We start from the raw sequence: 24407 nt of genomic DNA on the forward strand, positions 1-24407 counted from the left end.
AGGTGAAACGGATAGGGGTGTGCGGGGTTCAGGGGGCACGTGGCAACATAGGAGGAAGCCGGCGCGTGAGATGTTTTCCGTCGGTTGTTCCCAGCCGTTTCCCATTTCTCTATGGCTGGCGCCGGCGGCACTGCCCTCGCCGGTCGCTACCGCCACATGAAGCAAAGCTACAGACGAAATCAGTATTGGGTCAGCAGTGAGGTCACCCGTCACCACCTGCCTGGAGCAAACAAATGAAAGGCCCACCCGTAAAAAAACAAAAAACAAAACAAAGGAAAGGCCCAACCAAAAAAGCCTCCAACCTCTCCACGAACAGATTCGAAACATAAACACCCCGCAGTCACCTCCGTCGGCTCTCGGCTGGCCTGGTTCCCAACCCCAACCACCAGGCACCAGCAGCAGCCTCGGCAGGATGGCTAGCCCGCAGTGCTGCGCGGACCCGCCGACGCTCGACCCCGCCGGCGGGGAGGGCAGGTTCGTCGACAGCTTCGGCGGGATCACGGCGTACGTCGCCGGCGCCCGAGAGTCCAAGGCCGCTGTCATCCTCGTCTCCGATATCTTCGGTAAACCCCGTCCTTGACAGGAACCCTTGTCTTCTCATAACCCGAATTCTCTTATGTCATAACAGCGCTTCGCGTCTTCCCCTTGCAGGGTTTGAAGCACCGAATCTGAGGTACACACTTTTGTGCTCTCTGACATTACGACCTCTGTTTTGCACCTACTCCCTCCTCCGTTTCTAAATATAAGTCTTTGTAGAAATTCCTCTGTGAACTACGTACATACGGAGCGAAATGAGTGAATCTACACTCTAAAATGCATCTATATACATCCGTATGTGATCCGTAGTGAAATCTCTACAAAGACTTATGTTTAGGAACGGGGGCAGTAAATCTTTTGGTTTAGCAACGACATGTCTGTAGGCTCTGTTCATCACGCCGTAATAGTGAGTTGTGATGGTATTGCTTTCCCGCTGCCGTTTTTGTGTCATGCATATTGTTCAGAACTTGGCAATTTTAGTCCTCGGAGGCCTTCGTCTAATAAGGAGTAATTCTTGGTGAGATTTTATGGCTGAGATTTTGGCCTGGCTATTAAACCTTGAAGAGCTCTTAGTGGACTTTTTGTTTTATGATGAACTATGACCTCTACTTTAGTTTGTCACAACCAACAAGTGTTAGCTATGATGGAGTTCTGATGTAGTTTCTTTCCCCATGAAGGAAGATAACCGATAAAGTTGCTTCGTCTGGATATTTTGTTGTGGTGCCAGATTTCTTACGTGGGGATCCATATGTACCTGAAAACGCTGACAGGCCGATACAAGTGTGGTTAAAAGAACATGCTCCGGTTTGTTGTCTCCTGATTCCCGCAAACCTTGTTCCTTTTATTTTCTTGTAAATGTTCAGGTCACCTTTGCTTTAGTTTATGTTTATTAAGGTATATGTTCCAAAAGCTTTCCAGTTTCCATCGCATGAGGTTGCTGGCCTTGGTACTTTGATTCACACACTGTTAACTAAGTAACCAAGGGTGAGAAGTGATGGTAAAACCAATATCCAAACCTAACAACATGTATATGAAAGCATGCTATGAATTTGTAAGAATATATGTAGGCCCCTGTGTAGCTGTTGCCTGAGGGTGAAGACACACTTATTTTTTTTAAATAGAGTTGATTTGCCTGTTTCTGAAGTTAGTTCTCTGGCAAGTATTTCCGGACAGAGGGAGTATAAACGAATGAATTGTTCCTTTATACAGGGAAAAGCATTTGAAGAGGCAAAACCTGTTATTGCTGCTCTAAAAGAACAAGGAGTATCTACTGTTGGGGCTGCAGGTTATTGTTGGGGTGGTAAGCACAGTTTTGTTTTATTACATCTGAACCCAAATTATAAGGTTTAACCTGCTAAGCATTATGCTTCTTTTCCTTACATATCAGCAAAGGGAGTTGCAGAGTTAGCGAAAGCTAATGAGATACAGGCAGCTGTTATGTCACACCCTTCTTTTGTTACTGTTGACGATATCGAAGGTAAGATATCTTCCTCGAGAATTCAAGATACATACTTAACATTGTTCCATTTGAAAGGCTTCAGATTCTTACTCTATGACATGTGCTATATTTCAGAGGTGAAATGCCCCATCGCTATACTTGGAGCTGAAACTGACAAAACATCCCCACCAGAATTGGTCAAGCAGTTCGAGCAGGTTCTATCCTCTTCTAACTCTGGGGTAAGTTCTCATTTCGGGCAACCAGTTCTTCAAATCAACTATGATGTTATCTAGGTATGGAATATGTGATATAACTAAGTTGTCAAATTTGAAAATGGCTCAGTGCCAAGCTGTATCTGATTAGTATACTGTTTGACTGTTCCAGCATAATGTGTTGCTACTTCCTCCCATTCTAATTAGCTTTTGACATCAGAGGAGCGGACAATCATCTTTTCTTTTAAATAAGGGCCAACTAGCTTTATGCAATATTTTACTCCCTCCGTTCCAAATTACTCGTCGTGGTTTTAGTTCAAATTTGTACTAAAACCACGACGAGTAGTTTGGAACGGAAGGAGTACTTTATGAGTCACTGGACTTACCAGCATTTTATAGTACTAGTTATTATCCATGTGAATGACTAGTTTCTTCGAAGTAAGAAGGTATTATCTTTATATTCACCCGAAAGTGTAGTATCATGAAGAATTAGGAAATACTCCCTCCGTTCCGAATTACTTGTCGCAGGTATGGATGTATCTAGATGTATTTTAGTTCTAGATACATTCATTTCTGCGACGAGTAATTTGGAACGGAGGGAGTAGATGTTACAGATTGAGAAAAAGCAACCAGAAAGTACAGTAGAAAGTAGGTAAATTGGAGACACACATTATCGGTACGATATTGTTGCAGAACTGGAGCTCAAAATCTTTCATCCGTCCTCATCCTGATATGGTCTTTTATGAACCTACAGATTGCTCACTTTGTCAAGATTTTCCCTGGGGTTTCTCATGGATGGACTGTGAGATACAAAAGTGAAGACGCAGGTGCTGTGAAGAGTGCTGAGGAAGCCCTGTCAGACATTTTATCGAGAACCATTTTATCTTTGCAGCGTTCGATGTGCCGAAACTGAGATACACTGTGAATTTATCTTCTCGTGAGAGTTACCATTCTGAAATGGTTGCATTTGCATGTTATTTCCTTTGCATCTCCTTCAACATGGAGCAGTTACTTAATTTTGTCAATGGTGTAGCAATAGCTTAACACTGATAAAGCCGACGAGTCTGCATGTAGAAACGGTGACCATCCTGACAGCCATACAGCCACGTAGTAGATGGTGTTGATGAAACATATTTCTTATGAGAAGGAAAGGGAGCTGGAATTACAGAATGGTAATCTGTGTTTGTAGTCTGTTTGTAGTTTTCAGTTCAGATTTGGCTCCCCTTGTCTGCTTCAAACCTTCATATTTGTTTAACATAATAGGACATTTGCATTTGCTTGCATACATATCAGCAAAAGAATGGAATGCATAAAGTAAATTTTCAACATGATGAAGAAATGCTGAGCTCATTAATCTCAATGCTGGAAAATTAGATCGGCAATGGTCTAGAACTGTGCTTCTATGCTCTTTTCTCTTTATGGAAGTTTATTTATCTTAAGCTAGCGCTATCCTCATGGGATTGCCAGTAATGCTAAATGTCTATCTGATGGAGGAAGATAGCGGACAAGGTTGCTTTGTCTGGTTACTTTGATATATAGTGCTAGATTCCCTGCATGGGGATTCATACCAGCTCAACAGTCCTAACAATCCTGGAATGTGGGTACAGGCACATAGTTCATTTTTTGTTTCTTGAGATTATCCTTTTTTATTTAAGTTTCCTGGGTAACTTTTTTCTGTTTTTTCTGAAGTTTTTTGTGGAAATCTATACAGCTTTCATGTCACAGTCTTCCTAGCCTAACTAAGTACTCTGTTTCAAACATTGACATCAGTCAACTCTATAGAAATCATTGAAAAAACTTCTGATCCAGACCTGAAAAATGGCATAATGAGCATTTTTTTTACAATAACTGCATGAGATGACATTCTAATCTTTCGGTAGTTCAATATTTCTGTTCAGTACCTGACAATATTAGTAATAACGCTATGTACCTTAGGAGCTTCTACACTTGGCATTTCAGATACGTAAGCAACTGCTATTGTGCACCTGAAAGTTAGTTTGTTTTTTAAAGGAAGAAGGTACATATACTCTTTAACTTGTACTCGTATTTACCAATTCTCTTTGTCTGATAGCACGCCCTCGTTGACTACTCCATCACCCAGGTGTGCAAGGGGAGAAAAAGAGGTGCACAAGAGCAGCCTTGGTCTCTCGGACACTTAGCGAAATCTGGTCCGGGTCAAAACAGTTTTCCTTTTGATAATTATCTGTTGGTGTATGATCGACCACTTGATAAGCAGCAGCAATTTTTCCTTTTAACAGCAGGTGGATCTGAAGGCAAAACTAATTAAGCCCTGTTTTTCTGTTTATTTTTTTACTTGGGCATGGGGCAACCAAATAAGATCGGTAGATGACTGTTACGGTTGGTGAAGATGGCACTCAAATCTTACCTACCGTTCTACATCGTCAAGATTCCCTGCCCCTGCTGGTCAGTTCCTCCTGGTACCTGCATTTTCAAGATGTTCCTATAATTATCTGCTCTGCTCTGGGTATGGTTGATCTACTCATCTAATTAAGCTCGGCATGGATTGCCTGGCATATCATTTGTTGAAACATACTAGATGACCCGTTGCGTCGATGGCGCAAAGGGCACGTGCAAACCAAGCATTCAAACCATGCACATAAGAATATTTACACACCAAGTCAATTCATGTCAGTGGCGAACTAGTTGACGGTGGCCGCGACGCCGAGTCCGATGGCGGCGTGGCAAACTTGTTGCTTGCGACACACGAGAAGGATGAAGGATGCTCGAACTGCCCTGGTGCGAAGCTGCATCTGACCCGAATGCTGTCTGGTTGTTCCGGCATTACATCTTTCTATTTCCTTCCATCTTATATTATGAGACGGAGGGAGTACATAATTTGCCTTTTGATGTTAGAGCGGTTCAGTATACTATTATGGTTGTAATACATCAGACATTTTGCAATTAAGAGCCATCCAGCCTTCACGGCTTTTACTTTATGATCCCCTGGGCAACCATAGCATTTTATAGTCACAAGCTAGTGTTATTATCCATCTTTGCATCTTGTTTCTTGAAAGTAAGAAGGTATTCTATCTAATATTCACTAGTGAAGACAACATGCCAGGGCCTTAACGTTGGGGAAGGAAAGAAACAGCCCCCGCGTCGTCCCCCCGGCGGGCGACTCGAGCGGCGGCGCGGCTTCCCTCCTCCTCTTCCCCTCCCCACCCTCCCCCGCCCTCGCCGCCGCCCGCAGCCGCTGGGGCAAAGCCCCTCGCGGTGGCTGGCGGCGGGGCCCCTTTCTCCGCCGCGCGGGGTTGGCCGGTGCGGGGCGGCTTGGTCTGGTGGTGGCGCCGGGCGTTCGTGGGGCTCGGTGGTGCGGCGGTGGTGGCTCCCGGCGGCGGCGTGCGAGCGGCGGCATGGTGGGCGACGGTGGCCGCGTGGCGGCTGCGTGCCCGTGGTGGCGGCGGTGGTTCGGATCTGGCCACGGGCTGCTGCGGGCGGATCTGGTGGATCCCTTCTCTACGTGCTCTGGCTCGGCCTCCCTCTCCTCTCGGTCGGGGTCGGAGGTGGGTGGAGCTGGTGGAGGTGGGGGCGTGCCGGCCGGATCTGACGCGACATTTTCGATAGACGGCGCGGGTTGGGGCAGCGGCCGGGCGTGGCTGTAGCTCCGGCCGTGGGCGGCGGCGCGAGGAGGTCCGGGGGTGGTGGCCTCCCGGTGGCGCGGCGGCTACACGGTGGCCGGCGGCTCTAGCCGCGGCGTCGGCTCGTCTGCAGTCAGGTCGTTTCGACCTTTGCTTCACCTCCTCGTTGTCCGGGCTCTGCTTGCATCGAAGGGCTGGCCCGCTCCCAGCTATCGACCATCGCTCGTCTCACGCCCGGTGCCGCGGGACCGAGCTCGTCTTGCGCCTGGCGGCAAGATCGAGCTCGTCTTGCGCCCGGTGCCGCGGGACCGAGCTCGTCTTGTGCCCGGCGGCAAGATCGAGCTCGTCTCGCGCCCGGTGCTGCAGGACGGGCGATGGTGGCCTGTAGTGGCCGGCCTATTGGGTCTCGACGCTGGGGTCGCTCAGGGGTTTGAAAGGCCGGACCTTTCCGCTCATCTCTTTGGTTGAGTAGCGACGAGTCTCGGGTGAGGTGGTGTCTTGGTCTTGGATGCCGGGGCAGTGGCCTTGGTGGTGGTAGCGCGGTGCTCATGGGCAGAGCCCGTGGCTTGGTGCTGCCCGGCTGCCATGGCCGTGTGGGCGACGTGGTGGCCGGGGTGTGGCGTTCGGTGGCGGTGAGTGTTGGCCGGGGTGAAAACCTGTTCTATTCTCGGACGGACCGGCAATGGCGAAGCTCGTTCCCTTCTTGAAGGCGTCGTCGCGGCTCTCATTGCCCGTTGTGTTACTCCAGGGGAAACTCTGACCCTCTGGTCGGGTGGCGGCGGCGTCGCTCCAGTGTCGTATCCTTTCTGAAGGCGCCGCCTTGGAGTTCATGGTTGGTCGTATGCGGCTTCATCTCTTCGTAGATAGGGGTGGTGGTGTTGCGCTCAGCGCCTATGTATCCTGCCTTGGGTGTGTGCGTGTGTGGTGGCGTGAGTTTGTACCGTTGTGTTGATGATCTTTGCTTTATGTATAAAGTGGGGCGAAAGCCTTTTTCGGTAATATTCACTAGTATTATAAATATCATGATAAATAAAAGGAAAAAGGTGTAATAATCTCTGAATTTTTTCACAAAGTACAGTAGAATGTGCATAAATTGGAGACACATTATTGTTTGAGAACTGGAGCTCAAGATCTTCCATCCTGAATTCCTGATATGATTTCTTATGGACCTACAGATTGCTCACTTTGTCAAGATCTTCCCTGGGGTTTCTCATGGATGGACCGTGAGATACAAAAGCGAAGACGCAGCTGCTGTGAAGAGCGCCGAGGAAGCCCTGGCGGACATGGTTGACTGGTTTAACAAGAACCTCAAGTAAACCTAATGAATTAGCGGCCATCCTTCTGTAATAAGCCAGTGTCACTCTTCAGGAGTCATCACGCGAGCACCCACGGTTTCTGTTATGGTCTTAGCTATATAGCCTATAGGGCATGCATCTTTGTCTGCCGCAGGTCTGCTGGTATGTGCGATTGTTCGTATCGGGGGTCTGCTTGTGCTGAACATTGAACTACTGCACTCAAATAAAATGTGGTATTTGCAGTTTTGTGAGCTGGCACTTCCCTGGTTATTTTTTTTTGTTTGGTGTTCGGGATGAAAGGACAGAACGTAACAACCCGGTTTATTCCTTACTAGAAAAAGTGCCCGTGCGTTGCAACGGGAGAAAAAAAATCATAATCTTCAATTACAATGACCACATTTTGTTCAAATCTCAATGCATGATTTTGAAGATTTGTTCACAAATGCAAGAAAATGTTTTTTTTAATTTATTCACATTCACAAATTGAAGCAATGTTCACATTTTCAAAAAAAATATCGTGGTTGTCAAAAAACTTGGTAATTCAAAGAATTATTCTGAATTTTAAGAAACATTTTTTCTAAAATATACTATAATATTCCGATCCACCCTGACAGTTAATTCTTCAAAGTTCACGCAGGTATATAGTCACAAAGACTCAGAAGCATTACTGTTTAACTACACACCTTCGATTACTTGTGAACATTTTTAAAAAATTGGGACCATTTTTAAAAAAATTGAATTTTTTTTTACTATTTACAAACATTCTTTTTAAAATTGTGAATATTTTTTTTAAATCGTGAACGGTTTTTAAGCATTTTCTTTTGAACCGGCGAACAATTCTAGAATAGACGAACAATTTTTGCGAAATTGATGGATTTTTTTGAAACTCACAAATATTTTTCGAAATGCATGAAGATTTTCTGAATCAACAAACATTTTATGAATCAATAAACTCTTTTGTAATTCACGAACTGTTTTCAAAATTTTAGGACATTTAAAAAATGCATTAACATTTTTTGTATTAGCAAACATTTTGTTCAATTTCATTAATACTGCTTGGTTCTGCATTGGATTTTGGAAACTTTTGCACGATCCTGGGGATCAAATGGATGGTTCAGGAAAGTCTAGTGAAGCGGCACGGATTTTTAATACAACATCTTTTTTTTCAAAATCATGGACTTTTTTTGATTTTATGAACATTTTTTTGAATATGCAAACATTTTTAGAAAAATTCCAAGCATTTTTTGAATTCACAAACATTTTATGTTATCTTGAACAAATTATTTCAAAATTCTCAGTTTTTTAAATTTGAAAAGTTTTTTAAGTTCCAAATTATTTAAAGTAGAGAAAAACAAAAACGGAATAGAAAAATAAAAAAATGAAACTAAAAAAATAGATGCCCGCACATGGGCCGGCGCAAACGGGCGTGTAGTGTATTCTCCAGCGCGTGGGGCGCAGTATAGTAGGTCCCTATGCTTGGGCCGGCCCAGGCTGGGATTCCCTGCAAAACGTTTTTTGTCACTTATAGGTGGCACTGGTGGGTAATATTAACTTTGGGGGCAATTTTAATGATGTACCGCTAGAAGCAATATGTGCTTTATTATTAGGTAAAGATTCTAATATAATTTTAGAGACGCGGACTTATGCGTCATCCGGCTGATCAGATCGATTGGGTTGGCAGCAGTTTGATCTGTCAGAGACATCCATAGGATGATCACAAAACGGACCATGTTGTGGGCACCCATTGCAAAACACGCCATGTTGCGGTCACATTTGGCTTGTGTGACATTGCATCACGTGGGGAGTCCTACTATACAAACGACACTTTTTGGCCGATACGTGCCCGACATGCGAAATCAAGCCGTTGATGCATGGGATGGAAGTGCAGCCGTGCATTCTGCACATATCAGGCGAGGAAGGATTGTCCGCACAATAGTTTTGTTACGTGGGCCTTTTTATCATCCATTGCAATATGAGTCATGTTGCGGCGACCAATTGCAACGTGGACGATGTTGCGTACCTACTGTTCCATCACCATCACTGGAGTCCTCACCACAACATCATCCATGTTGCATGTTGTAGTCGTTGCCACCGCAACATCATCTATGTTGCAGTCGATGATCACGAATCCTGCCGTTGGTCGGTGTTTGTGGTCGCAGCTCCGCTGCCCAGGGCTTGTAGCACGACCTCCGGCAACAGGGCCATGGTGATTTTGCAGCAACAAGATCAAAGCCATGGGAACAATTTTTTCCTCACTTTTCGTTGGGGTGCACTTGGATGTCGTCGATCTAGATGCGTCGAGGGGAAACACATCCATGACAGAATCAATAGGTAGGAAAATAGGGGATCCATGGCCGGCTCAAGGAGGGTAGGAGAACACCCACGACAGGAATGGAGAGGCTGGAGAAATGGGATCGGCGGAACATGTGGTTGTGCTCGCTTCGATTGGAGATAGGGTGAAGGCACATGGCAAACAGTTGAGTCAACTGGCGTCGGTTGATTTCAGCGTTTCCCATTTCTTTATGGCTGGCGCCGGCGGTCGCTACTGCCCCAGGAAGAGGTAGTGGCACCACATGTCTTAGAACTTGCCGGAAAAGTGATGTTTTAGTCCAAAATTTGCAAAACCTCACCCCACCATCTAGAACTTGCAGGGAATGTAATGTTTTGGTCCAAATCCAGTCAGGACGCGACAATTGGTGCCACGCCGGCTAAGCCAGTCAATATTGCACTTTTGTGGATAACCCCCGCCGTTTTTTGTAATCAACAGCGGATGCCTTTTTTTTCGCGTTCAAGTACGAAGCTATGCCCGACTAGCTCCGCAGGCCACATCCGTAGGTGCCACATACGTACGTACGCACGTATACATTGTGACGAGCTTCGAATGGGACGTAGATGGCTGAGCTTTCAACAAGCAGAAGCAACGGCAAATTTTCTCCGACGTCGGACGGGTCGATCCCTTCTAGCTACCTAGGAGCATCTCTAATACACCCTTTAAATCGCGGAACTGAAAACATCAATTTCAGTTCACGAAAAACACATTTTAAGAGTCGATTTGAGTTGTAGCCGGACATACCTTATAAACTTAAACTGTAAAACTGAATATTCACATATATTTTTTCTCATGTCTTTTTCTTTCTCTCGCTCGTGTTCATGATCAGCTAACTCGCTCCTATAAAATCGGCGAACAGCGCACAAAGCGGCCAAGCTAGCTCGAAGCGACCAAATAGGAAACCGTCGGCGACTAAATACAGCACACGAAGCCGAATCAGTCCAGAAGCTAGCTAGCTAGTTCCTCCGTCGAGCGCGGCGGCCTGGGCGGACGGCCGCAGTGGCGTAGCCAGCCCAATAAATCAGGGTGGTCCATCAATAAAAATATTTACATAAGTTTATTTATTTTTAAAGAATTTTTTTACTACACTATATACAAGCTATGGGGAAATTTCAGGGTGGTCCATGGACCACCCTGGCCACCCCCTAGCTACGCCACTGGACGGCCGGCAGGCGCGGCGGCCAGGGTGGGTGATCGGTGGCCATGGACGGGCGGACGGGAGCGCTCATGAAGGTTTCCATTGCAGTTGGATTCACGCCAACGATCTTTCGCGTAATATAGGGTACCCTCGGGTTGCCTTCAAAATCCTTATTTTCGCGAGTTTGGTAAGGATGTTTTTCGTGCTCCTTAATTTTATTTATGGGTCAGAGTCATTTACGGGTTTTATTCGGGTCGCTTTTTTCGTCTAAAACTGTAAACTGACGATTATTTTATAGTTTCGCGTTTTAAGGGGTCTGACAGAGATGCTTTAACCATGTAGGCCTAGTAGTTAATTAAGCTCCTCGATCTAATGATCGTGGTCGTCGTTTTGCCCGTGGCTCCGGGCCACCTCGTCCTCATGGTCGTTGCCTGCTCTACCCGAGCCCTGCCCATGTCGACGGCCTTGCCGTCGTCTTTGGTGCCTTCCCGGCCTGCATTGCCGCCACGGACGCCGTCGGTCGGGAACCCCGGCGGGGCGCCGTAGTGCGTGTCGGTGTCGTACTTGACCACCACGTCCAGTAGCTCCACGCTTGCCTTGTTGCCCGTGTCGTCGGCGCTCGCTATGGCATTGCCATTGGCATTTGTTTTGCTGTTGGTGTTGCCGGCGGCAGAGGAGGAGGCGGCACCGGCGCCGGAGCCACGGCCGGGGTGGAAGTAGAGGTGATCGAGCTTGACGAAGTAGGGGCAGGTCTTGGCGTGCGCAGGGCGCTTCTTGCCGCTCTCCTTGGCCTTGCAGAAGTACTTGTTGATGTTCTCCCACATATCCTTGCACCGCGTCACGCTCCGGCCGCCGTACCCCGCCGCGGCCATGCGCACGGTCACCTCCTCCCACAGTGGAACCGGTTGTCCAGCCCTGACCGCACCTCCGGGTGCAGCTGCAGCACCGCCGGCGCGTCCTCCCCGGCTGAAGTCTCCGACGTGTTTGCCTGCAGTGCGTCTCGGTCATGGACGAAGCACCTGGATTGTTTCGTTTGTCCATGGCAGCATGGCGCGAGCTTTGGGTCCTCCTGACACCGTACTTATCTTTGGGCAATTAAGTTGGACTCATGTTAAGAAAAAGTTGGGCTCCTTCTGTCTACTCCCTTGGTCCTTTAAAAAGTGTAGTTCCTACTTTATTGAAGAGTCAAACTATTTTAAAATTTAATCGAGTTTATGTAAAAAATATCAATATTTGTGAAACCAATTAGATATATGATGGAAATATATTCTATCCCGAATCTAATGCTACTAATTTGATAGCATAATTTTTGGTGTATTGTTATATAAATACGATCAAACATAAAAAAGTTTAACATTCCAACAAAGCTGGAAGTACACTTTCCAAAGAACGGAGGGAGTAGCATTAAACTTTGGGCGATCACTAATAGATTGCTCCTGCATGGCATTTTCTTTAGGCTCGAATTTGTGGCTAGAGCGAGGTTCGTGACGGGAAGAAGAGTGTTGGAAACGGGGGAGGCAGCGGCACCCAAAACAAGGCCAGGGAGAGGTCATATGTACCTTCCACGAGAACATGGAGAACTCGGATGTTAGCAACCCAGGCCCAGCTCCCGGTCTATCGACATACGTTCGGACGTTTTCGGTGTATATCAAACACTCCACTACAAGCAGAGAGCCCACAACATCCCAAAAGACCGGCCTGAAGGGAGTGTGGCACTCTTTTTTATAAGGAGGTACTAGTCTCCTCCCGTATCCAAGATGGGACTAAAGTCACTGGCGTTGCCCAAGGTCACTTCGGACGAGCACTAATAGATTGCTCCTGCATGGCATTGGCTCGAATTTATGGCTAGAGCAAGGTTCGTGACGGGAAGATGAGCGAGGCAGCAGCACCCAAAACAAGGCCAGGAAGATGCCATATGTACCTTGTACGAGAACATGGAGAACTCGGATAATTCACCCATACTGTACTTATTTCTCTCCCACATCTTTCGAGCAGAGTCGATGTCCAGTGGCCTCCTACACAAATCATCACACAAAGCAATCAAAATCCGTTGTTGATTACAAAAAATAGCGGGGGGGTACCGCAAATGTGCACTGTTGACCAGCTAGCCAACGTGGCGCCAATTGTCGCGTCATGATTTGCATTGAACCAAAACATCACATTCCTGCAAGTTCTAGGTGATGAGGGTGATGTTTTGCAAAGAGGTCTTAGACAGTTAGACTAAAACATCACATTCACCTATGGTCACCTCCCCAGGAAGCAAAGCAACAAACGTAATCAGTGTGGGTCAGCAGTGAGGGTCGCCCAACCACTCCAAAAAAAAAAAAACAAGCACTGAGGTCACCCTGCCGGCCTGGTGCGCGGCCTCGATAAGTAAACAGAGGCCCAACCAGAAGCCTCCAACCTTCTTCTTCAAAACAAGTCGCAGCCAAAGCGTTCCGCTGTCCTCCGGTCGCTGCGCTGCCGTCGCACCAGCAGCCACAAGCAGCCTCGGCAGGATGGCTAGCCCGCAGTGCTGCGCAGACCCGCCGACGCTCAACCCCGCCGGCGGGGAGGGCAGGGTCGTCGACAGCCTCGGCGGGATCGCGGCGTACGTCGCCGGCGTCCGAGAGTCCAAGGCCGCCGTCGTCCTCATCTCCGACATCTTCGGTAAACCCCGCCCTCGACCAGAACCCTTACCTACTCGTTGACCCAAATGCTTCTCTGCTGGGGATGCTAGACACGATCGGTTAACAGCACTCCCTCTCTTCTGTTTGCAGGGTTTGAAGCGCCGATTCTGAGGTATACGTTTCTGTGCTGTGCTTCCTGATATCGCGACTTCTGTTTCGCACTGATATCTGTAGAGTCAGTATTCAGTATTCACACATACTCCCTCCATTTCCTTTTAGTCTCATATAAATTTGTATGAAGTCAAACTTTGTAAAGTCAAACTTCAACTATATAAGAAAAATATATCAACCTTCACAATATGATGCATCATGAAATTAATTTTCACACTATATAACTTTTGTATTGCAAGTGTTGATATTTTTAAGATAAATCTGGTCAAACTTTATGTAGTTTGACTTCAAACAAATTTTATACTTAGAGTAAAAAGAAACAGATGGAGTACTTTGGGAGAATGTACTATTGTAATGTCCACACAATTTATGGCTGGAATTTTAGGCGGGCTGTTAATTTTTTGAATAGTTTTTTTTCCCGCAAAAAAATATATTTTTTGAATAGGTTTTAGTGGCCTTCTGTTTTATGACGGACTATGCCCTCTACTTTACTTTATCGCAACCAACGAGTGTCGCCTATGAATTTCTGATGCAGTTTCTTTCCTCATGAAGGAAGATAGCCGATAAAGTTGCTTCGTCGGGATATTTTGTTGTGGTGCCAGATTTCTTACATGGGGATCCATTTGTACCTGAAAACGCTGACAGACCAATACAAGTGTGGATCAAGGAACATCCTCTGGTTTGTTGTCTTCTGATTCCCTTAAACCCTGTTCCTTTTATTTTTTCTTGTAAATGTTCAGGTCACTTGCCTTAGTTTATGTTTAACGTATATGTTTCGGGAGCTTTCCAGTTTCCATTGCATGAGATTGCTGGCCTTGGTACTTTGATTCAGACAGTGTTAACTAAGGTAACCAAGGGTGGGATGTGATGATAAAACCAATAGGTCCAAATCTAACAACATGTATATGTCAGCTTGATATGACTTTGCAAGAATATATGTAGAATATTGACTGATTGTTCACCTTCTCTTCCACCAATGTGGATACGCCCTACTAAGCGTGATATGGGTTTGAGTCTCCTCGCCTCCTAAGAATGGAATCCCCCCTCCAACCCAGCGGCGGCAGGATGAGGCAACAAGGGAGGGGGGAGGGGTGGTGGTCTAAGGGTTGTTGCCCCTGTGTCGCCTGAGGGTGAAGACACACTTATTTTTTGACAATGGAGTTGATTTATCCATTTCTGAAGTTACTTCTAGCTGAAGGTGATGCGGCATTATGGTTTTTAATCTATCTAATAAACGAATGAACTGTTCCTTTATACAGGGAAAAGCATTTGAAGAGGCAAAACCTGTTATTGCTGCTCTAAAAGAACAAGGAGTGTCTACTGTTGGGGCTGCAGGTTATTGCTGGGGTGGTAAGCACTATTTTGTTTTGTTACATCTGAACCCAAAATTCTAAGGTTTAACCTGCTAAGCATTCTGCTTCTTCTCCCCATATATCAGCAAAGGTAGTTGCAGAGTTAGCGAAAGCTAATGAGATCCAGGCAGCTGTTATGTCGCACCCTTCTGCTGTTACTGTTGACGATATCAAAGGTAAGATCTCTACCTTGAGAATTTAACATTGTTCCATTTGAAAGGCTTCAGATTCTTACACTATGACATGTGCTATATTTCAGAGGTGAAATGCCCCATCGCTGTACTTGGAGCTGAAAATGACAAAACATCCCCACCAGAATTGGTCAAACAGTTCGAGCAGGTTCTATCCTCTAACACAGGGGTAAGTTCTCATTTCGAGCAACCTTCAAGTCAACTTATGATGTTGGCAAGTTATGGAATACGTAATATTACTGAGGTTAAACTAAATTTGAAACTGCCCCGGTGCCAAGCCATATCTGATTAGTATACTGTTTGACTGTTCCAGCATAATGTGTTGCTACTTCCTCCCAATCTTAATTAGCTTTGACATCAGAGGAGCTATCAATCATCCCTTAATTAAGGGCAAACTAGCCTTTACACGCAATATTTTACTTTACGAGTCACTGGACCTAGCAGCATTTTATAGTACTAGTTATTATCCATGTGAATGACCAGTTTCTTGGAAGTAAGAAGGTATTACCATATATTCACCAGAAAGTGTAGTATCATAAGAAAAAAAAAGGAAGATTGATAAAAAGCAACCAGAAAGTACAGTAGAATGTCAGTAAATTGGAGACACACATTATCGGTACGACATTGTTGCAGAACCGGAGCTCAAAATCTTTCATCCTGATATGGCCTTTTATGACCTACAGATTGCTCACTTTGTCAAGATTTTCCCTGGGGTTTCTCATGGATGGGCTGTGAGATACAAAAATGAAGATGCAGGTGCTGTGAAGAGCGCCGAGGAAGCCCTGTCAGACATGATTGACTGGTTTAACAAGAACCTAAATTGAACCTGAATTAGCGGTATTTTTTTTGTAATAAGCCAGTGTCACTCTTCACCAATCATCATGCAAACATCCAGGGTTTATGCTATTGTCTTAGCTATAGGGCCTGTATCAATGGTCGTGCAGGTGTATGTCATGTGCTAGTATACATTGTGTGCTTGCTCATAGCGGTCTCTGCTTGTACTGAACACATTACTATAATATTATTGCACTGAATAAAATGCGATTTCGTAGTTTTGAGAGTTGGCCCACTTGTCTGTTTGTCCTTATGTAATTTTTGTGGTGATTATTGCTCTCTCATTTTTCGTTATTATAAAATGATTGGCTCTGCCCACTCCAAAGCCTCAGGCCGCTGCCATCATCTCCAACACCTCCGGTAAGGCAACTGGTCTCCAACTGTTTGGAGAGGCCTCGGGCCTTAGGGTGAATTATCAGAAATCCTCGACGGTTTTGATACATGGCGATGAGTCGGACAGGAACCGTGTTGTCACATTGCTGCAATGCAATATTGGCAGCTTTCCTTGCAAGTATCTGGGTCTCCGAGTAGCCATTCGCCAACTTAGACGTGTTGAGTGGCAACCTTTATTGGATCAAGCGAAGAAATGTGCCCCGGCTTGGCAAAGAGGTCTGCTACAACGTTCGGGACGGCTCGTTCTAGTTAAGTCCGTGATTGCAGAGAAACCTATTCACCACATGATGATAGCGGAGGCACCTGTTTAGGTGTTGGAAGAGATTGAGCAGTGGATGTGTGCGTTCTTTTGGGCAGGCAAAGAGAAAGTAAACGGAGGTCAGTGCTTGGTGGCCTGGAGTATTGTCTATAAGTTGACGTGGTGGGTGGTCTTGGGGTGCGTGACTTGAAGTTGCATGGCCTCGCACTCAGAGTAAGGTGGGAGTCGTTGAAGAGGACGGACCCGGAGAGGCCGCCGTAGGGGCTAGCTATGAACGAGGGCAGAGGTGCTCGCGCGGTCTTCGATAGTCTGATCAAGATTAAAGTAGGGGATGGTACCAAAGTCCTGTTTTGGAGGGATAGATGGATACATGGATACATGGATTGGCGGCGGGTGATATAGCTCCTTTGATCCATGCACTAGTGGACACTCACACTAAGAACAGGCGTATTGTCAGCGAGGGCCTGGACAGTGGAAGATGGCTCAAGACGTGATGGGAGAGCTCACTTTTGTCGGCCATATGCAACTTGTGCATTTAAACTTGGCGATAAGCATTGTCCAGCGAGGTCCGAGCAGGGCTGACTGCTTCTCTTGGCCGGCCGGCCCCTCTGGGTTGTATACTGCCCGCTCGACATACCACTGCCTGTGCTTCGGGGCCCAGCGAGTTCCTTTCGCCACATGTATATGTAGAAGTTGGGCACTTCTCAAGTGCAAGATTTTTGTTTGGTTGGCGGTCCAACATCGCATCTAGACCTCGGATCGGGGAGCTAAACATGGGTTACAAGATCAGTTGTCGGTCTGCTACACTTGCCTTCAAGAGGAGGATAATGCCCAGCACATCTTGATCCAATGCGTGTACACATGGGAAGTGGGGCACGAAGGTTTCAATGCTTTGAACATGAGCATCAGGAGGCCAGAGGTGGACGGCACGCTTATGGACTGATGGCTGGATGCCAGGAGGGCTTTCACTAGGGAGAACAAGCATGGGTTCGACACATTCGTCTTCGCGGTAGTTTGGGCGTTGTGGAAGCAAAGAAACACGCGCGTGTTTAATAGAACAAGTCAACAGAAGACCACCCTCGAGCTGGTGGGTGCCATTGTGCGGGAAGTTCAGGAGTGAAGGACGACAGGAGTAGGAGTTGGTGGTTTGACATGTTTTGTGAGAGAGTAGGTTTAGAGTACACTGGCGTTGGTTGTAATTGGATGTGGCCGAGAGTGGATGTTCGCATCCATTTCGAGGCTTCTTGTACATTGTTTTTAATCTCTTATCTACTACCAATATATAAAAAAAGAGAGGCGCAGATCCAAATAACAATAGCCGTCTATCTGAGATATCCAAGGGTCTAAATTATCTCCATGTTTAAGGCAACAAGCCACGCAACAATTAAGCCACACCCGCGCCATCGCTAATCATACCGGACGTTTCGGAATAAAAAAAAACAACCAAACCGCTCCTGACACCACGCCCACACCACGATCTTTTTCGCCTGCTCCTCCAGGCGCCCCCCAACGGACGCCAGGACGGGCGGGCCTCCGCCGCCCGCCAATCCACCAGGCTCCGGCGCCACCCGCTGAGCACGCCCCTCGCCTACCCCGGGGCTGCTTCACCACCGAACGTTGCCACTTCACCGGGCAGCGCCGCCCAACTGCCGCCTACGACCTGCGCCCTCCCTGTCGCCCCACCCTCCCACCGCTCCATCCTTGGGTTCCCTCACCGAACGCCCTCCCGACGACCACTTCTCCACCAGCAGCGCCACCCCACTCCTCAGCTGCACCTCCACCAGCGAATGGCTGCTTCGATCAACATCGACAGTTTCACGGCGGGCTGTTCTGCGGCAGGAGGATTCACAGCGTGCTGGGTGGTCTCGGTGTCCAATGCCATCGCGGGTTGCCTCCACTCCCCCGCCGTCGCCGCTCAACTCGGTCTCCGTCGGCGCCGCTCATTTCGGCCTCTGTTGCCGCTCTCCGATCCTCCTGCTTCGACCCCTCACCGGGTCCGTCCTTCTCCTTGCCAGCGACATCTTCCTCCCCACTCCACTTCCTGTTCCCATCTGGTTGATTATTAATTATTAACTTTCCGATTTTCTTACAGTTCTGACGAGAAGAAGTAGAGCTGGGAGGATGCGGAGGGAAGCGGATTTTTACCAGCTCATTGCGCGCGCAACGTATATCTGATCCACCCATCCATCCTAGACGTCAAATCAACATGCAGCTGGTCCCATGCATGCATGTCAACATCAATAGGTCCTATACTAGAAATCTGACACAAGGTACACAAGGCATCGGTGATGGGCTACTTCACCATATTTGCTAGCAAAGTTAATATGTCACCATAACTTCTAAATAAACTATGCAAATTTGAATTCGTTTATGTATTTGAGTTTCTCACGGCTAGCTCTACGAAACAAGTCCAATATTAATATATTTCTAAAAAAGTTTCATAAACATTTCATCAAAGTTCAGACAAGTTGTTCATAAAGTTCTTCGGTTCCAGATACATTTTCTAGAGAAGTTCTTTAATATTTCGAATAAAGTGCAGAAAACCTATTTATAAAGTTCCTCAGCTCCTGGTCCAGTTTATTTATCACTTTGCAAATGAAAATGAGAAGTTCTTCACTATGCCAAGCAAAGTTCCTCACTGAAAACACTGATAATCTTCTAAAAAAATCATATTTCAATTCCAGTTAAAAAATATGTTCAAAAATTGAATAACTTGGTGTCAGGAGTTCAAATATATATAAAGTTTGAAAAACAAATTTTGATTAAACTGTTAAAAGACAACTAAAAGTAACAAAGTTTTTGAAGAGAGGAAAAACAACCTAGGCATGCAGGTGTACTATAGCCATGCAGGTGTACTATAGCCATGCATGTGTCAGTCTATAGGAAAGAAAAGAAAGGCAGAGGGGCATGCACATGCAAAGGGCCCGGATCCATATGTTGGAGCAGCGGTTGTGATTGGCGTTGCGCGCACAACCAGTTAGGAAACGCCTTATTCGGATGCGGAGTGATGTGGTGAGGAGCAACAGTTGCAGAGCATTAGCACTGCGGCAACGCACTTCTATGATGGTGTAGTGCTTTCACAGACGAGGAAAAGAACGCATATACAAGCTCATATATTTGTTATCTTCTTTCCTGAATCATGATTCCTGTTCCGGAACTACTTCCATGTCCAATACTTTGGTGTCCGACCTTGGTATGTGTACAATTCAGTAGGTGTTCTACATTTTTTTCACAAGCATTGATGGTTAAATAGCAGCATCGTACAAAAATTGGATGAATTAATACGTCATGTGTATATTAGCATTGTTTATATCCCATCTTTTTTCCACCAAAAAAATCAACATTTATGCATGGTGATGGAAAGTAGTTTAATTATACTCTTGCTATATAGTTTATCTTTCAGGAGGCTAGAAATGTATTTATATTCTGTGGAGACTAGAGAATTATTTTCTATTCTGTGGAGGCTACAGTTTCTTTTAATATTCTCACTTTCTTTTAATATTCTCACTTGCCCAAATGATGGGAAGTGAACAATTTTTTCCTTCACCAAAACTCTTCCAGGGAATCGTCGAAATTGTCAAAATTGTATCGTACTCATATAAAACGAACTCAGAATCAGGTTATTCAATACTTAGCAAACTTGCTGGATAGAAAGAACAACCGTAGTTTGGTTGGGTTCATCATTGCACTGCTATTTGTAATGATGCTGAAAGATGAGTAATACAAGTTTTACCCACAGAAAGAAAGAATGTGAGCTCCTTAAAAGCATTATAATGCCAATTTATTGCCATTCTTACTCTTATATTCATGCAATGTTGATTTATGTTCTTATTGATCATTGGATGGACTATTTAAGTCTTGGTCGTAAGTATTTACTACCATTTATGAAGTTGGTAGCTCCTTTCGGACAGTATATAAACTTTAGTGCATCTTAATGCAGGTATTGGTTGTCCATTTGCTTTTGAACACATGAGCTTTGGTATGGATCTTGTGAGCAAGTCATCCTCAGTTTGCTTCTAGTGGAGTAGGTATGGGAAGAAGTGAGCTGAATCATCTATAGATTAAAGCTATGCTATCTGAATAGTTTAGTTAAATTATGTCTTCTTGACTTGCTCTTTATGTGTTTGCCAATGGCAGCAGTGGCGGGGAAGTGGGGGAATATTATGTCCTACCACACTATAAGGAGCACATGTCTGTAGGGAAGGAGTTTATCGAGGATCTGTGAGCCAATAAATAATACGGAGATGTATGATATCAATATGGAACCCAGCCCAGTTTTGGTTCAGCACCTTTTTTTAGGAGCTCTTTTGGTGCAGGAATAATCAACTAAGATGACATTAGTAGTATATGTCAACGTACAAGAGTTTGTGATGACCAAATATGAGATTTCTGGTGCTTAGGTGCGGGTGCCGTCGGTACTCCTCTGCTTCCCAACGGACTCCGACGTCCTGGTCTGATAGCAGAGAAGCCAAATCATGGCCAATTCGTACCAGCACCAATAGTACTCTGGCAATCTGGGATGTAAGCCCCTTGTCCAAACCATCATGGTTAATCCTAATTTGCACGATCCTCTTCAGATTAGTATACAGGTATTGGGTCTAACATGCCTGCAAGTGAGATGCATCTGAATTAGATCCGATTTTAGTAAATAGAAATCAGAATTGATATATTCACCCTTTGGTGAGCGCCTATGTGGTTTGATTTTATAAGCAAAATTCAGTCTTATTTTTCTCTCAGCTTAGTTCCATGTCGATTTATTTGCAGATTAGTTACTAAAGAAAATGGTTTGAGGTCAAGAGTTGAAAGCCTGAAGCCAGATGTTCCTACGATGACCTACACAACTCTTGAGAAACAAAATCAACACATTATGTGCCTGCAAGATTGAAGATCGTACATATATTTACTTTGCTCCAGGATCCTATAGCAGTGCATTACTCTGAAGGAAATATGTCCTAGAGGCAATAATAAAGTTATTATTTATTTCCTTATTTCATGATAAATGTTTATTATTCATGCTAGAATTGTATTATCCGGAAACATAATAATTGTGTGAATACATAGACAAACTAAACGCCACTAGTATGCCTCTACTTGACTAGCTCGTTGATCAAAGATGGTTATGTTTCCTAGCCATAGACATGAGTTGTCATTTGATTAACGGGATCACATCATTAGGAGAATGATTTGATTGACTTGACCCATTATGTTAGCTTAGCACTCGATCGTTTAGTATGTTGCTATTGCTTTCTTCATGACTTATACATGTTCCTATGACTATGAGATTATGCAACTCTCGTTTACCGGAGGAACACTATGTGTGCTACCAAACGTCACAACGTAACTGGGTGATTCTAAAGGTGCTCTACAGGTGTCTCCAAAGATACATGTTGGGTTGGCGTATTTCGAGATTAGGATTTGTCACTTCGATTGTCGGAGAGGTATCTCTGGGCCCTCTCGGTAATGCACATCACTTAAGCCTTGCAAGCAATGCAACTAATGAGTTAGTTGCGAGATGATGTATTACGGAACGAGTAAAGAGACTTGCCGGTAACGAGATTGAACTAGGTATTAAGATACCGACGATCGAATCTCAGGCAAGTAACATACCGATGACAAAGGGAACAACGTATGTTGTTATGCGGTTTGACCGATAAAGATCTTCGTAGAATATGTGGGAGCCAATATGAGCATCCAGGTTCCGCTATTGGTTATTGACCGGAGACGTGTCTCGGTCATGTCTACATTGTTCTCAAACCCGTAGGGTCCGCACGCTTAAAGTTTCGATGACATTTATATTATGAGTTTATGAGTTTTGATGTACCGAAGGAGTTCGGAGTCCCGGATGAGATCGGGGACATGACGAGGAGTCTTGAAATGGTCGAGACGTAAAGATCAATATATTGGACGACTATATTCGGATATCGCAAAGGTTTCGAGTGATTCGGGTATTTATCGGAGTACCGGAGAGTTACGAGAATTCGCCGGGGAGTATATGGGCCTTATTGGGCCATACAGGAATAGAGGAGAGAGGCCAAAAGGAAGGAGGCGCGCGGCCCCCCTCTGGTCCGAATTGGACAAGGGGTGCAGCCCCCTTTTCCTTCTTCCTCTCCTCCTCTTTCCTTCTCTCCTACTCCAACAAGAAAAGGAGGAGTCCTACTCCCGGTGGGAGTAGGACTCCCCCCTTGGTGCGCCCTCCTCCTAGGCCGGCCGCCTCCCCCCTTGCTCCTTTATATACAGGGGCAGGGGGGCATCCCATGGACACAACAATGGATCATTGATCTCTTAGCCGTGTGCGGTGCCCCCTCCACCATAATCCTCGATAATATTGTAGTGGTGCTTAGGCGAAGCCCTGCGACAGTAGAACATCAAGATCGTCACCACGCCGTCGTGCCGACAGAACTCTTCCCCGACATTCTGCTGGATCAGAGTCCTGGGATCGTCATCGAGCTGAACGTGTGCTAGAACTCGGAGGTGTCGTAGTTTCAGTGCTTGATCGGTCGAGACGTGAAGACGTACGACTACATCAACCGCGTTGTGCTAACGCTTCCACTTTCGGTCTACGAGGGTACGTGGACAACACTCTTCCCTCTCGTTGCTATGCATCACCATGATCTTGCGTGTGTGTAGGAATTTTTTTGAAATTACTACGTTCTCCAAAAGTGGCATCCGGGCCTAGGTTTTATGCGTTGATGTTGTGCACGAGTAGAACAGAAGTGAGTTGTGGGCGATATAAGTCATACTGCTTACCAGCATGTCATACTTTGGTTCGGCGGTATTGTTGGATGAAGCGGCCCGGACCGACATTACGCGTACGCTTACGCGAGACTGGTTCTACCGACGTGCTTTGCACACAGGTGGCTGGCGGGTGTCAGTTTCTCCAACTTTAATTGAACCAAGTGTGGCTACGCCCGGTCCTTGCGAAGGTTAAAACAGCACCAACTTGACAAACTATCGTTGTGGTTTTGATGCGTAGGTAAGAACGGTTCTTGCTAAAGCCTGTAGCAGTCACATAAAACTTGCAACAACAAAGTAGAGGACGCCTAACTTGTTTTTGCAGGGCATGTTGTGATGTGATATGGTCAAGACATGATGCTAAATTTTATTGTATGAGATGATCATGTTTTGTAACCGAGTTATCGGCAACTGGCAGGAGCCATATGGTTGTCGCTTTATTGTATGCAATGCAATTGCGCTGTAATGCTTTACTTTATCACTAAGCGGTAGCGATAGTCGTGGAAGCATAAGATTGGCGAGACGACAACGATGCTACGATGGTGATCAAGGTGTCGCGCTGGTGACGATGGTGATCATGACGGTACTTCGGAGATGGAGATCATAAGCACAAGATGATGATGGCCATATCATATCACTTATATTGATTGCATGTGATGTTTATCTTTTATGCATCTTATCTTGCTTTGATTGACGGTAGTATTATAAGATGATCTCTCACTAAATTTCAAGATAAAAGTGTTCTCCTTGAGTATGCACCGTTGCCAAAGTTCGTCGTGCCCAGACACCACGTGATGATCGGGTGTGATAAGCTCTACGTCCATCTACAACGGGTGCAAGCCAGTTTTGCACATGCAGAATACTCAGGTTAAACTTGACGAGCCTAGCATATGCAGATATGGCCTCGGAACACTGAGACCGAAAGGTCGAGCGTGAATCATATGGTAGATATGATCAACATATTGATGTTCACCATTGAAAGCTACTCCATTTCACGTGATGATCGGTTATGGTTTAGTTGATTTGGATCACGTGATCACTTAGAAGATTAGAGGGATGTCTTTTTAAGTGAGAGTTCTTAAGTAATATGATTAATTGAACTTAAATTTATCATGAACTTAGTCCTGGTAGTATTAGCATATCTATGTTGTAGATCAATAGCTCGTGTTGTTGCTTCCCTATGTTTATTTTGATATGTTCCTAGAGAAAAACTAAGTTGAAAGATGTTAGTAGCAATGATGCGGATTGGATCCGTGATCTGAGGTTTATCCTTATTGCTGCATAGAAGAATTATGTTCTTGATGCACCGCTAGGTGAC

General features: G+C 45.6%; 2 protein-coding genes across 12 annotated transcripts; both read left to right on the forward strand.

The window, feature by feature from the left end:
- Positions 1–272: 272 nt before the first annotated feature.
- On the forward strand, positions 273–7255 carry LOC125527412 (endo-1,3;1,4-beta-D-glucanase). Of its 11 annotated transcripts, none has more exons than XR_015603582.1 (10): positions 274–563; positions 652–673; positions 1215–1341; positions 1747–1837; positions 1925–2014; positions 2111–2214; positions 2942–4355; positions 4526–4611; positions 4841–4944; positions 5270–6785. XR_015603582.1 is itself a non-coding variant. In XM_048691919.2 (7 exons), the coding sequence occupies exons 1-7, from the start codon at positions 413–415 to the stop codon at positions 7100–7102; spliced, it is 726 nt and encodes a 241-aa protein (XP_048547876.2). In that variant the 5' UTR covers positions 273–412; the 3' UTR covers positions 7103–7255. The 11 variants fall into 11 exon arrangements, 1 of the variants encoding a protein (XP_048547876.2); XR_015603585.1 differs by lacking the exon at positions 4841–4944 and having other exon boundaries at positions 2942–4204; positions 4289–4355; positions 4446–4611; XR_015603588.1 differs by lacking the exon at positions 4841–4944 and having other exon boundaries at positions 2942–3359; positions 4259–4355; positions 4446–4611.
- A 5686-nt stretch (positions 7256–12941) lies between these two features.
- Positions 12942–15926, forward strand: LOC125517256 (endo-1,3;1,4-beta-D-glucanase). Its single transcript, XM_048682437.2, has 7 exons — positions 12942–13197; positions 13308–13329; positions 13881–14007; positions 14588–14678; positions 14767–14856; positions 14940–15040; positions 15555–15926. The coding sequence occupies exons 1-7, from the start codon at positions 13047–13049 to the stop codon at positions 15693–15695; spliced, it is 723 nt and encodes a 240-aa protein (XP_048538394.1). The 5' UTR covers positions 12942–13046; the 3' UTR covers positions 15696–15926.
- Positions 15927–24407: the final 8481 nt, after the last annotated feature.

The sequence above is a fragment of the Triticum urartu genome, chromosome 1A (assembly GCF_056163025.1).
Source record: "Triticum urartu cultivar PI428250 chromosome 1A, HENAU_Tu73, whole genome shotgun sequence".
In the NCBI taxonomy this organism is placed as follows: domain Eukaryota; kingdom Viridiplantae; phylum Streptophyta; class Magnoliopsida; order Poales; family Poaceae; genus Triticum; species Triticum urartu.

Excerpts from the sequence above, each read along its gene's own strand:
- LOC125527412 (XM_048691919.2), top strand. The coding sequence starts at position 413 with ATGGCTAGCCCGCAGTGCTGCGCGGACCCGCCGACGCTCGACCCCGCC. Across the intron at positions 1,342-1,746 it reads GGTTAAAAGAACATGCTCCG|GGAAAAGCATTTGAAGAGGC; the intron begins GTTTGTTGTCTC and ends TCCTTTATACAG. Across the intron at positions 2,215-6,961 it reads TATCCTCTTCTAACTCTGGG|ATTGCTCACTTTGTCAAGAT; the intron begins GTAAGTTCTCAT and ends ATGGACCTACAG.
- LOC125517256 (XM_048682437.2), top strand. The coding sequence starts at position 13,047 with ATGGCTAGCCCGCAGTGCTGCGCAGACCCGCCGACGCTCAACCCCGCC. Across the intron at positions 14,008-14,587 it reads GGATCAAGGAACATCCTCTG|GGAAAAGCATTTGAAGAGGC; the intron begins GTTTGTTGTCTT and ends TCCTTTATACAG. Across the intron at positions 14,857-14,939 it reads TACTGTTGACGATATCAAAG|AGGTGAAATGCCCCATCGCT; the intron begins GTAAGATCTCTA and ends GCTATATTTCAG.